Source organism: Pseudophryne corroboree, chromosome 4, assembly GCF_028390025.1.
Source record: "Pseudophryne corroboree isolate aPseCor3 chromosome 4, aPseCor3.hap2, whole genome shotgun sequence".
Taxonomy (NCBI): Eukaryota; Metazoa; Chordata; class Amphibia; order Anura; family Myobatrachidae; genus Pseudophryne; species Pseudophryne corroboree.
Genome location: NC_086447.1, coordinates 644,042,065 through 644,056,056, shown reverse-complemented (window position 1 = coordinate 644,056,056; position 13,992 = coordinate 644,042,065). Strand labels below are relative to the sequence as shown.

The 13,992-nt window shown below is 44.4% G+C and overlaps 1 protein-coding gene across 1 annotated transcript in view; it reads left to right on the top strand.

Annotated features, from left to right (window-relative positions):
• Positions 1 to 13,992, top strand: part of PCNX2 (pecanex 2) — an 809,726-nt gene that overhangs the window by 297,757 nt on the left and 497,977 nt on the right. The window contains exon 10 of the mRNA XM_063917734.1: positions 3,983 to 4,128. Coding sequence (XP_063773804.1) covers positions 3,983 to 4,128 — 146 coding nt within the window. The remainder of the gene's footprint in view (positions 1 to 3,982; positions 4,129 to 13,992) is intronic.

The following is a 13,992-nucleotide window of genomic DNA, read 5'->3' as shown; positions in this document are numbered from 1 at the left end:
AATAGGAACAGTTTGCACATTTGGCGCACAGACCAAAAAGGAGTGTGTTTTTGGTGGCAAGGGGCATGGCCACACAATAGTAACCCCAATTCCAATTACGCCACACAGTACTGCAACTTTATTCACATTTGATCATGCAATAGTGTCCATAATTCATATTACATCCCACAGTAGTATCACTTTACCTTATAAACGTTACTCCTCATAATAGAGCCCCTTATTCACATTACATGACACTGAATTGCTCCTTATTCACATTACACCACACCCTATTGCTATTTATTCACATTAGACGACACAGTGGTGCCCTTTTTATACGCAACGCCACATAGTAGAGCACCTTATACACATAATGCCACACATTAGTAATGTATTTATATACATAATTCCACACAGTAATGCCCCTTACACATATTCTGAACACTACTGCACAACCAACCCACTCACATGCACACAGCACTCACACTGCCACTAACACTGTGACCTCTGCCTCTGCTTGCCTATATACTGTGTGAGACTGTGGCTGTATCTGCATAAGAAATGCTACACACAGTATATAGGCATGCTGCATATCATTTTAATCAGCAGAAGCTGCTGATGCCCCTAGCCATATCAAATGCCCTAGGCAATTGCCTAGTTTGCCTATGCCTATGGCTGGCTCTGCTCCAACTTACTGTTGTGGCTAGTTGTACACTATTAGGTATAGGAGTAATTAAAAACACAGTATTTATAGTGTTTATAGGTGATGTCACACGGCAGAGAATGTAACAGCAACACATCAAGGTGGGTACACACTGGCCGATATATTACATTATTACATACAGTATATATATATATATATATACACACACAGTATATAGAATAAAAAATAACCCACCCAAATCTAACTCTCTCTGCACATGCTATATCTGCCTCCCCTGCAGTGCACGTGGTTTTGCCCAACTGCTAACAAAGTTCCTGCTTACTCCCATAATGCGCAGGCGCGAGGCCAAACTGCGAAAAAATCCTGTGTCTTTTTTTTATCACTATGCGAACGCAGGCTGATTGACAGGAAGCGAGTAATTGGGGGTGGTAACTGGCTGTTGTCTGGGAGTGCCTGGAAAAACGCAGGCGTGCCCAAGTGGTTTCAGGGAGGGTGTGTGATGTCAGCTCCGGCCCGATCACCCTGTTTGCGAACGTATTTGCAGCTGGCCGGCGGGCGGTATTTAACTCTATCTGGGCAGCGACTATCCGATTGCAAACCTCTGCAAATTTGCAGAGGTGTGATCAGGTCTGAATTAGGCCCAATTTTCCCTTGCCAAGCTGAGACAATTAACTTGTGTTTTTATTTGTGCAGGCTTTCTTAAAAGTTCCATTAACTAAAATACAGTTACAATAACATATTCCCTGGCTAAAACATTTAATTTAAACCTAACTGGAGATATAAGGGACAAAATGTATCCTAGTCCATACATTTGAAAAATGACGTCCATCTGTGGCACACTTTATTTCATTATAAAGGAGGCGATAGGACACAAGCTCTCAACCGCGGTGTTTCTACAAAGTTTTGAGTGACACAATGAACCCCAAAGAGTGGGCTTTAGTCTACTTGTGACGTTGTAGACTTCTCGTGCACAGTTGTTTTGATGTTTAATTTTTTCCTTCCTCTTTTATCCACCTATTGAAGTGAGCAGTGGAGTCACTGCGGGTGTCGGAATGACCACCATAGTTCTTAATTCAGATCTGATCGCAGCAGCAAATTTGTTAGCTAATGGGCAAAACCATGTGCACTGTAGGGGAGGGGAGGGGGGAGATATAACATGTGCAGAGAGCGTTAGATTTGGGTGGGTTATATTGTTTCTGTGCAGGATAAATACTGGCTGCTTTATTTTTACACTGCATTTTAGATTTCAGTTTGAACACACCCCACCCAAATTTAACTCTCTCGGCACATGTTTTATCTGCCCCCCCCTACAGTGCACATGGGGGGTCATTCAGACCCGATCGCACATTTACTTTTTTCGCAGCCATGCGATCATGTCTGAACAGCGCATGTGCATGCGGCCGCCGCCGACGGGGATCGCCGGGCAGCGACAGGACTAACGATCGCAAGAAGATTGATAGGTAGAAGGCATTCGTTTGCGGCAACTCACCATTTTCAGGGAGTGTCCGGAAAAACGCAGGAGTGCCCAGCCGTTCGGGAGGAGGATTCCTGACATCAGCATCGGCCCGGATCGTCCCAGCGGCTGAGTAAGTCCTGGGCTGTGCAGAAACTGCACAAACTTTTGTTTGTGCAGCTCACTGCACAGCCGATTGCACCCCTGCACAGCGGTTACCCCCTCCCCTGTAGGCGGCGATAACCTGGTCGCTGCAGTGCAAAAAAACGCCTGCGTGCGACCAGGTCTGAATGACCCCCATGGTTTTACACATTAGCTAACAAATTTGCTGCTGCGATCAGATCTGAATTAGGCCCATAGTGACGCCCCTGAAAGAGAGGAAAGATTGCAGGACCTCCATGGTCATCTGGTCTCTCAAATAAGTTCTGACATGTCAATTGCAAAACTATTCTGTAACAATAAATTACATTTAATACATTTAATATACTAGACACCTATTAATGTTGCACAACCCAGTCAGGCTTTACTTCCTCACACTAGGTGACTGGCAATTTCAAATTCACTCTTCTACTAATCAAGATCTAGAAAATAAAAGCCCTCAATAAAGAACCAGCAAACAATTGTATCCATAGAAATGTCCATACACTATGGTAGGATATCAGTGCTAATTTAGATTTTACTTTGCGTACTACCGATCTCTTCTCTAGTATACTGTCTCCATTGAATCAGACCTTTATGCAAATGTGTGATGAAACTTTAAGAATAGTCATATCATCTTTTGTCAGATTATCACACAATTGAGCTCTGCGTTAATGTGGGTATGTCAGGGAGTCCTGCATTATGAGTGTGGTGCAAGTCAGTAATTGGGTTGATGTAAGTATTATGTTGTTCGTGTGCTGTCGTCGAATGAGTCTTGAAGTTACTGTTATCTTGTTGATGCTCATACACCATTTCTATTCTTCTCTGGATCGCTCTAACCATACTAGTTTAAGGAAAAGCGATTTTAAAAATACTCAGGGACACCGCTGGAGAAATCTTAGATTTATCTTTGTACATCCCTTCCCTGAATAGGACAAAGAAGTGAAAAGCCCTGTTATCCGTGAAACAGGGCTTTTAATGTCTTCATGAATCGAGCCCTGAGAATGGATAGTAATGGAAACAAAATTATTAATAGGATGTTGGATAAGTAAAGGAGGGAAAAGAGGTGAACAAACCAAATCAAACCTTCCTAATCATTTTTTTACATCCACTAACACAGTGGTTATCAAACTCTTGAATCACAGTGACAGCACCCTAGAGTATCAGAATTTTTTTTGCTGCATCCTATAACCAAAAATTTCTTATTGAGAAATACAAATTACTTTTTTTTACATGTAGTAAATTATGTTTATACTGTATTTCATCCATAGGTTCAGTTATGTGGTGAGAGACAGGATTTGCTGAAAAAGATTACAAAAAATAAATAGGAGCAGGGGATAAACCATATGGAGTTTATCTCAGAAGCGGAAGAGGTGAAGGGAAGAGCACAGAGGGACGGGAGAGGTGGAAAACAACAACCAGGATCCAGAGCGGGGGAGCCGGGGGGTGGGGGGGGGGGGGGGCAACACCGCAGGTATGGCTGATATATAGTGTCACGGCCATTTACACTTTAATTTTTTTGGATTGTTGTGTGTTTGCATAGCTATGTTTGTAATATGTTTAAACTCAATAAAAACTATTTGCATAAATTGTGAGTAATATTGTTGGCCACTAATGCATTCCGTATGCATTCCACGTTTTCTATTTGACTGTTTTTTATATTCTAGTTGCTTTTTGAGTCATATCAAAATAAGATTGTTTACAAATGTAAATAAGCAACAGATGCATAAGTAATTTATGTCTTGCAGCCATTGAGTCGTGCTACTGAAAATTTGTCACACATTTCATCAGAGAAGAGTTTTGCAAAAAAGCAATTTTATAAATTTCGCATCTTTCCTGGCAAATGGGTTAAAATTTGGTGTGACAGACTGACGTTGTTGGCACTGCTAGATAAGTATGTTTTTTAATACCTATCAACGTGAATGTGTTTTTTCTTGATTGTACTTACTGGTTTTATCTGCATTATATGCTTTACCTCATATAAACTAATATGAAAACATTACAATCTGAACATACAGATGTGTCCACTTACAGTACATCTAGCCTCCCTTCATATTAAACAGCCCTTCTGACTTGGTACTGCTGAGTGGTTTTTTGGGGGTATTTTTTACAATTAAAATGCATCTTAATCACAAGACAATGGGGGTCATTCCCTCGCACGCAGCGGTTCTTCGCTGCGGTGCGAATGGGTCGGAACTGCGCATGTGCAAGTGCGTCGTTGCACGGCGACAGAAATCGGCGGGCAACAGCGTGCACAGCGAAAAAAGAAGACGCAGCGCCGATCGCATGAAGATTGACAGCGGAGAGGCGTTCCGGGGCGGATACTCACCATTGGATACCGTTTTTCGGGGAGTGGTCGTCCGAACGCAGGCGTGTCCAAGCAAACGGAAGGCGGATGTCTGACGTCAAAGCCGGGAGGAACATCGCTGGATCCGTTGCACAGGGTAAGTAGATCCAGCCTTACTCTTCCACTGCACAAAACTTTTTTAGCTAAGCAGGGCTGCACAAGCGAACGCAGCCCTGCTAAGCTAAAATACACTCCCCCATAGGCGGAGATTAGTTGATCGCGCCAGTAGCAAAAAGTTGCTGGCTGCGATCAACTTGGAATGACCACCATTGTGAATAGGACGCACTAGCAGTTTTTGCTGATTAAAATTATATGCGGCATGCCCATATTCTGTGTACTACCTCGGCTGTATCTGCGTACGAAATGCTACGCTACAGTGTTTTCCTAGAAAACACTAACGTAACATTTTGTATGCAGATACAGACTCAGTTGCACACAGAATATAAACATGCTGCATATCATTTTAATAAGCAGAGTCTGTTTGTGCATCTTATTCACATAGTGGTGCTGGTGTTGGTGTATACTTTGTACTTCCTTCATACTGTATATATGCACACCAATCCAAACGGGGCCGGATGTAATGCCGCCTGAGCTCGGTGGCTGCACGGAATGCCGGCCAAACTCTGATTTTTTTTTTAAAGGGGCAATCACTTACAAGGCATAGTTTTGCCTTGGAAGTGATTGCCCCTTTAAAAAAAAGGTCTGAGTTTGGCCAGCATCCCGCACGGCCACCAAACTCGGGCAGCATTACATCTTGCCCTGGGAATCAGTTTAAACATGTTTGTTAATTTAATTCTGTAGATAACAATAATTGCTTCTTGTACAGGGCATAATTACCAAAAATAATTGAGTACACTGCTTGATACGCCTCCAAGTAAGAATTGTAAAAGGCATTGTGAATAATTCCTAAATTGGCTAGTGCTCTAGGCACACATGTGCTGTAAGCAAGAATGATAACGTGGAGAGCGATAAGTACCAGCCAATCAACTCTTAACTGCCATGTAACAGGCTGTTGTTTTTTTTAAATGATAGGAGCCGATTGGTTGTTTAATTCTCTCCACTTTATCACGCTCCAAAGCTTAGTACATCTGTCCCATAAAGAGCCAGGCATAACAGGCAATCATGCATAGATCAATATGGCCTACAGTATTAATATAAAAGGGGGGTGTACTCCTAGCGCTACCGTGGATAAACACACAATACTTGTTTTAAAAGAGGGTGTATTTATTGTACACAATCACAAAACAGCATAAAATGACGTGGCATTGTGGAATTTCTAATGTCTATTCTAAGGCAAGTAAATGATGTTAGCCTAGACCAGACTGCTGTTATTATTACTGGTCTTAAAAAACAAATTTCTTGGGTATAATTGCTATTTGCGCGGAGTGTTCCTAGTACCGGTAGACAAACTAATCCACAAACAAAAACAAATAACACACATATATAGAAAGGTAAAGTAAATTGCAGTGAAAAAGATACTTTGGAGGTCTGGATGCCTGTTATTGAAATCACAAAGTTTTCCTTACACCAAAGCTTGACCTCTAGTGCACAGTAATTAAAGTCAATTAAGTGTGATCACTTGAGGTGGATCAGAATAAACATCAGTTCAAAGTCATTAAGGTACATATGTAAGGGTGATGCTCTTTTTGCATCTTGCCCACTCCGTCACTTTGTGTAATGGTAATGTTATTTGTAAGTTTCCTGGTTGTAGTTTGTTGCCCCAAAGCCTATTAAGTGGTCAGTGTGCTTTTTCTGCAGTGTCAGACCCTCATGCCGTAAAGTAGAAGTTTATTGAAAACACAGGATGCAAGTGAATGGATGTTGGAGTGGCTTGTGTGGAGGTGGGTGCTGGTAAATACCTCTTGCGGCAAGTTGTCACGGCTCATGGGGCTTCTCGATCCTCCTGGCTGCAGAGATCGGTAAGGTTAGCTGGGTGTCCGCTGGCGGAGCTTATAGAGCAGTCCACTGAGTGCACTGGTGCGGCTGTGTTCGGGATCATTATCTCTGTAATCATCTAGTTTCGCCTTGTGCAGGCTTCCTCAGGATTGTAGGATGAGTATCTGCATGTACCTTAATGACTTTGATCTGATCCACCTCAAGTGATCACACTTAATTGACTTTAATTACTGTGCACTAGAGGTCAAGCTTTGGTGTAAGGAAAACTTTGTGATTTCAATAACAGCCATCCAGACCTCCAAAGTATCTTTTTTACTGCAATTTACTTTACCTTTCTATATATGTGTGTTATTTGTTTTTGCTTGTGGATTAGTTTGTCTACCGGTACTAGGAACACTCCGCGCAAATAGCAATTATACCCAAGAAATTTGTTTTATAAGACCAGTAATAATAACAGCAGTCTGGTCTAGGCTAACATCATTTACTTGACTTAGAATAGACCTTAGAAATTCCACAATGCCACGTCATTTTAAGCTGTTTTGTGATTGTGTACAATAAATACACCCTCTTTTAAAACAAGTATTGTGTGTTTATCCATGGTAGCGCTAGGAGTACACCCCCCTTTTATGTATCCTGACTAACAGTGGACTAGGTAGAGATTCCACCACTCCAAGCAGCAACCTAGGTTAAAAATCCTTATTGTTCTCACCGAGCACAGTACCCTAACCCCCTTTTTATTGTCAACAGTATTAACATGCCCAGCTATAGTTCTCCAGATGGAGATTCCTCAATATAGTGGGGTCTATGTACTAAACCCTGGAGGGAAATAAAGTGGACGGAGATAAGCACCAGCCAATCAACTCGTAACTGCCATGTCACAGGCTGCGTTTGAAAATGGCTGTTAGGAGATGGTTGGCTGGTACTTTATCTTCGTTCACTTTATCTCCCTCCAAGGATTAGCACATAGACCCCACTGTCTCCTTTTAATAAATATTAAATAATTCCATGTAAAGTTAATGAATATCCAGTAGTACTGAGTGTCATCCGTCAATACGTACCTGCCAGAATAAAGATAGTAAGATTTAGCAATACTTTTGTCCTCTCAGAACTTTTTCATGAAAGTCTGTAGTTTCCATTCATCACAACATTGTTTGGCACGTCAGTGCTTCATCATGCTCATATCTTTCTCCTAGTCTGTTTTGGATATTAAACAGTGTGCCCTGGTTAACTAGAACACATTTCTAGTTGCAGTGTAGGATCCATATTCATCACAGTTGTTGCCATTCAGTGTTCTTTTGTGCTTCTAGCGGTGACATGAAGGGATTACTTGGCTGTCATAGACACACCATAATCAGCCAAGTCACTGGGTCCTAAATGAATAGATTTTTCTCTAGCATCCATAAGGGATATTGGGGATAGATTTAGTACATTGGGTGTAGACGGGTCCAAAGGAGCCAGTGCACTTTAAATTTCTTCAACTGGGTGTGCTGGCTCGTCCCCTCTATGCGCCCTCCCATAGGCAGTTTAGGAAAAAGTGCTTTCAGGAGAGGATGCACACTCTGCAAGCTCCAGAGTTTTTCTTCAATTTCATTTAAACTTTTACTTATTTCGGTATGCTGTTTGGGCAACAGCATACCTGCGCAATGGGAGTTAGCGGTGGAGACGGTTACTGGCCTCATGAGGTGCAGAGCCACTTCTCCGCTGCAGGACCACCGTCCTGAGGGGCTGTTTGTTCAGCGGGGCACTGCACCTTAGCTGTCACAGCTGCAGCTTGCCGCACACCCCTAACAGAGCCTGAAGGTGATTGCTGTGGTGAGTACAAACTGGGGGCCCCTCTAGGGGGGCCCCCTGGTTCATTGTGTGGCACAAGCGTGGGTGAGGTGTACGGGTCCCTCCTGGGGGGGGGGACCCGCGGGTGCCCCTGTGTGAGACTGGCCAGAGGGATGTTGTACCAAGCATTTATGTGAGGCTGCACAGCCTGTGGAGACATTGCCAGTATAAAACTTATTAGTAGCTCCGGCGCCATAGCGGGGACGGAGATACATCAGAGCGGGCTCAGCGGCATTTTGGCACCTTCCTCTGCATAAACAAGCAGCAACAGCCTCATGCAGCTCCTTAAAACAGTCACAGGCTCGCTGGTAGAGGGGGAGATCCGCTATTTTACATTCCTTTGGGGAATTCTCTGTACAGCAGTATCACTGTTATGTGTTACTACATAAAACGCTGACAGTCTCACTGGGGCTGTACAGAGTTGGGTGCGCTGGTGTCCTCTCTTCTGTGTCTCCTCTCACATGCAATAGGGCAGGCTTGTATTGTATTCAGTCTGTGTTGTATGTGTATTGTTTCTGTCTTTCATTATGGTGAAACAGAAGTCATGCAATGTATGTAATGCCAGATTCTCCCCTAGTTCATTGGGCTCCATATCCTGTGAGCAGTGTAGTCAGTCATCACAAAATGCTTATAACAACATGGGGGAGAGTCAAGAGCCTTCCTGGCTGGGGGCTATAAAAACCATGTCGGATATGTCATATCAGCTCACTGCCAATGCCAATAAAACACAAGAACTGCAACAAGCAGTGGCTAGCTTAACTGCCAAGGCTGATGCTTCCCATCCCCCGCTGGCTACAGGTGCACGAAAACGTGCTTTGCCTGCAATCCTATCAGATTCTTATGATGATGTACAGGTGGACAGGGATGATGGGGATCCCATTAGTGGGATTCCACCCCTACACAGGGTATCGAACCCCTCATATTGGCTGTACGGGATGTGTTAAAGCTCCCCCTGGAGGACGCTACTAATCAACAGTTATATTTCCTCCCACAAGACAATCTGACAGTTACCTTTCCTGATTCCAAATAATTGGACAATTTATTTAAATTAGCCTGGAAAAATCCAGATAAAAAATATTAGGTGTACAAAAGTTTTTAAATACCTTCCCATTTGCCCCTGAAGGCAGGAAATTCTGGGAAGAATCTCCAGCAGTAGACATTTCAGTCTCTCGCCTTTCTAAAAAGGCGGTGCTACAGTACCTGCTCTGGGCTTTTACGGTAAAGTACCTGGGGGATAGGAAAATAGAGACCACTCTAAAATCTATCTGTACTGCTGCAGGTGTAGCTCAAAGACTGGTCATTGCTGGTTGCTGGATGACACATGCCATTCATACATGGGCTACTCAGATTCAAGAGGGTATTTCAGGTGATATGACCTTGGTTACTATTGTAACTTTCCTAAAACACATACAGGACACGGCAAGAGTCCTTTGTTACGCCCTTAAAGAGATTGGCAATATAAATGCTAGAACCACTGCTATTGCTATTGCACGCAGAGCCATATGGTTGCGTCAGTGGATCACAGATGCTGACTCCAAGTGTAATGTGGAATCTCTTCCCTTCACAGGTGAATGGCTCTTTGGAGGTGAATTGGACGCATGGATCTCCAAAGCTAGGAAATCCACGTTTCTCCCTTCAGGGGCTCCACCTGCTCGGCGTACCTTCCCGGGACCGTCTACTCAGTCCTTTCGGTACTCCAGATTTTGATCTAGGGCCCAGGGTACCTCCAATGCAGCTAGAGGCTCCAGAGGTAAGCCTAAGAAACCAGCCATTGCTGGCTCTCAAGAACAGGGCAGCCGTTCAGCTTCCACAAAAACTTCGGCATGATGGTGCCCACCCACCCCGAGGGGATCTTGTGGTGGGAGCTCGGTTACGCCATTACAGGCACATCTGGGATGGTTCCTGCCATGTGTAAGGGACCTTATCTCTCAGGGTTACAAGCTGAAGTTCAACGGTGCTCCTCCCCAACGATTTTTTCAAATCAGGCTTGCCAGTTTTGGAAAATATGCGTGTTACGCTACTACTGGTCATCGACAAGTTGGTCCAGTCCTGCGTAATTGTTCCAGTACCCCTACTACAGCAAGGACAGGGTTACTACTCCAGTTTGTTTGTAGTGCCAAAACCAGAGTGGTCTGTGAGACCCATTTTGAATCTGAAGTCCTTGAATCTTTACCTGGAGGTTTTCAAATTCAAGATGGAATCTTTGAGAGCGGTGGTCGCAGGCCTGGAACAACAGGAATTCCTTGTGTCCCTGGATATCAAGGATGCCTACCTACATATCCCAATTTGGCCTCATCAGGCCTATCTGCGGTTCGACCTACTGAACGATCACTACCAGTTTCAGGCATTGCCCTTCGGCCTGTCTGCAGCTCCTAGGATGTTCACGAAGGTGATGAGGAAATGATATTCCAACTCAGAGTCCAAGGGGTCAACATTGTCCCTTACCTGGACGATCTCTTGATAAAAGCGAATTTCAGGGAGCTTCTAATGCTCCATATAGATCGCACTATCCAACTTCTGTCTCACCACGGGTGGATCCTCAATCTACAGAAGTCTCAACTGGAACTGTCTCAAAGGCTCCTGTTTCTGGGTATGATACTGGATACGGTAGCTCAGAGAGTGTTCCCGGAGGACAGGGTGAAAACACTTCAAGAGATGGTTCGCATGGTTCTCCGACCTGCTCGAGTTTCCATTCATCTTTGTATAAAATTGTTGGGAAAAATGGTGGTCTCGTACAAGGCGATACAGTTCGGAAGGTTCCATGCCAGACCCTTCCAAATGGACATCCTGAACAAGTGGTCCGGTTCACATCTTTAGATGCACCGGATGATTCAGCTGGCACCTCAGGCCAGGATTTCACTCCTCTGGTGGTTACAGTCTTCCAACCTACTGGAAGGTCGACGTTTCGGGATTCAGGATTGAATCCTCCTCACGACGGATGCGAGCCTGAGAGGATGGGGATCTGTCACCCAGGGGGCGCAGTTCCAGGGCAGGTGTTCTGCCCAAGAGGCCCTACTTCCAATCAACAGTCTGGAACTTCGGGCTATCTACAATGTTCTGATTCAGGCCTCCCCTCTACTAAGGGATCAGACGATCCAGGTTCAGTCGGACAATGCCACAGCAGTGGCATACATCAATCGACAGGAAGGGACAAAAAGCAGGGCCTGCATGCGAGAAGTGTCAAAAACACTTCTCTGGGGGGAAAGAAATGCAAGAGCGCTGTCCGCAATTTTCATTCCAGGAGTTGACAACTGGGAAGTGGACTTCCTGAGTCGCCACGACCTCCACTCGGGGGAGTGGAGATTACATCCTCAGGTGTTTGAACAGATTGTTGACAGGTGGGGATACCCGCAGATCGACATGATGGCGTCTCGCCTCAACAAGAAGCTTTGCTGCGACTTCCTCGCGAACCAGAGACCCTCAGGCGAGTGCAGTGAATGCGCTGACATCACCTTGGCTTTACCGGCTAGTCTACCTATTTCCTCCGATTCCGTTGATCCCAAGGATGCTCCAGCGGATCAGATATCACAGAGTACAAGCAATCCTGATTGCGCCGGATTGGCCCCGAAGGGCGTGGTACGCAGCACTTCTGGATATGTCCACAGAAGACCCTCGGCCTCTGCCGCTAAGAAAGGATCTTCTTCAGCAAGGACCATTTGTTTACCCGGACTTATGGTGGCTTCATTTGACGGCATGGAAGTTGAGCGGAACATCCTAGCTCACAAAGGGCTTTCCAAAAAAAGTAATTGCCACTATGGTGCAAGCCAGAAAACCTGTGACGTCAAAACACTATCATCATATCTAGAGGAGATATGTCTCTTGGTGCGAGGAATGCACGTATCCACCTACAGAGTTTCACTTAGGACGTTTCCTACGTTTCCTACAGGCTGGTGTGGATAAGTTGAATGTATGTGAATTCATTGCTACTATGCTACCAGGCTCAGACTGACACACATGCTGCGTACAAACCACATCTTATATTTGAATGTATGTGAATTCATTGCTACTATGCTACCAGGCTCAGACTGACACACATGCTGCGTACAAACCACATCTTATATTTGAATGTATGTGAATTCATTGCTACTATGCTACCAGGCTCAGCATGTGTGTCAGTCTGAGCCTGGTAGCATAGTAGCAATGAATTCACATACATTCAAATATAAGATGTGGTTTGTACGCAGCATGTGTGTCAGTCTGAGCCTGGTAGCATAGTAGCAATGAATTCACATACATTCAAATATAAGATGTGGTTTGTACGCAGCATGTGTGTCAGTCTGAGCCTGGTAGCATAGTAGCAATGAATTCACATACCTGAGAGATGAGAAGAAAAAAAAGTGATTAGTCCAGTCCCAGGAAGAACTGTTTTTTTAACTGTTCGGATAACACACTTATTAATTCCACACTTAAAAAATTCCAGCAAGCTACCCCCAGCAAGCTGACCCCTTAAGATTTATCTCACTCTTCTGCTATTATTAGCTGGTGACATATCACCAAATCCAGGCCCCAACCACCTTTCCCTCTCACACTCTGCTGTCTCAAAACAACATAGAAATCCATCTAACCTCATAAATATCACGTGTCTCCCATCCCCATCCAAGTCACTAAAATGTGCCTTATTGAATGCACGCTCTGTTTGTAACAAATTAACATCCATCCATGACCTCTTCATATCTCACAACTTTAATCTGCTGGCTATAACAGAAACATGGCTCACACAATCAGACACTGCCTCCCCTGCAGCACTGTCACATGGTGGTTTCCACTTCTCACACACATCTAGGCCTAATAATAGTAAAGGTGGTGGGGTCGGAATCTTACTGTCACAGTTTTTCACATACACTGTTCTACCTCAGGTTCCATCACTCGCATTCACCTCATTTGAAGTTCACTCTATCAGGATTTTCACCCCCTTCTCTCTGCGTGTTGCAGCTATCTATCGCCCTCCTGGGCAACCTAAACAACAATTTCTAGAAGATTTCTCTGCCTGGCTCCCACACTTCTTATCCTCTGACATCTCCACCATCATTATGGGCGATTTCAATATAGCTCTTGACAGTCCACAATCTGTTCATGCATCCAAACTCCTCTCTCTAACCTCCTCTCTTGGCCTAACCCAATGGTCCGACTCCTCTACTCACCAGGAGGGCCACTGCCTTGATCTTGTGTTCACCAGGCTCTGCTCAGTTTCCGAATTCACTAACACTCCTTTCCCTCTCTCTGATCACAACCTGATCACCTTCACAATCTCTTCTATTACTTTAAATTCTAGGACACTAAAACCAAGCAAGCCTCCTCTAACCCGCAGAAATACTAACAATATACATTTTCAACAACTTTCCACTTCTCTGCAACAACTGCTCTCACCAATCTCGACATTTACTACACCTGACACTGCTGTATCACACCTGCACCAGACCCTAGAGAGTGCCCTTGATGAAGTGGCTCCAGCTACCCATCACACTCCACGTAGGCTTAGATGCCAACCATGGCACTCTAAATCAACAAGACACCTACAAAAACTGTCACGTAAAGTAGAACGTCAGTGGCGGAAATCTCAGAATCCAAGTGACTTTCTCACATATAAGACTACCTACCACTCCTATCGTCAGGCCCTGGACACTGCCAAACAAACATATTTCCAATCTCTCATCTCTTATCATGCCAACAACCCCAAGCGACTTT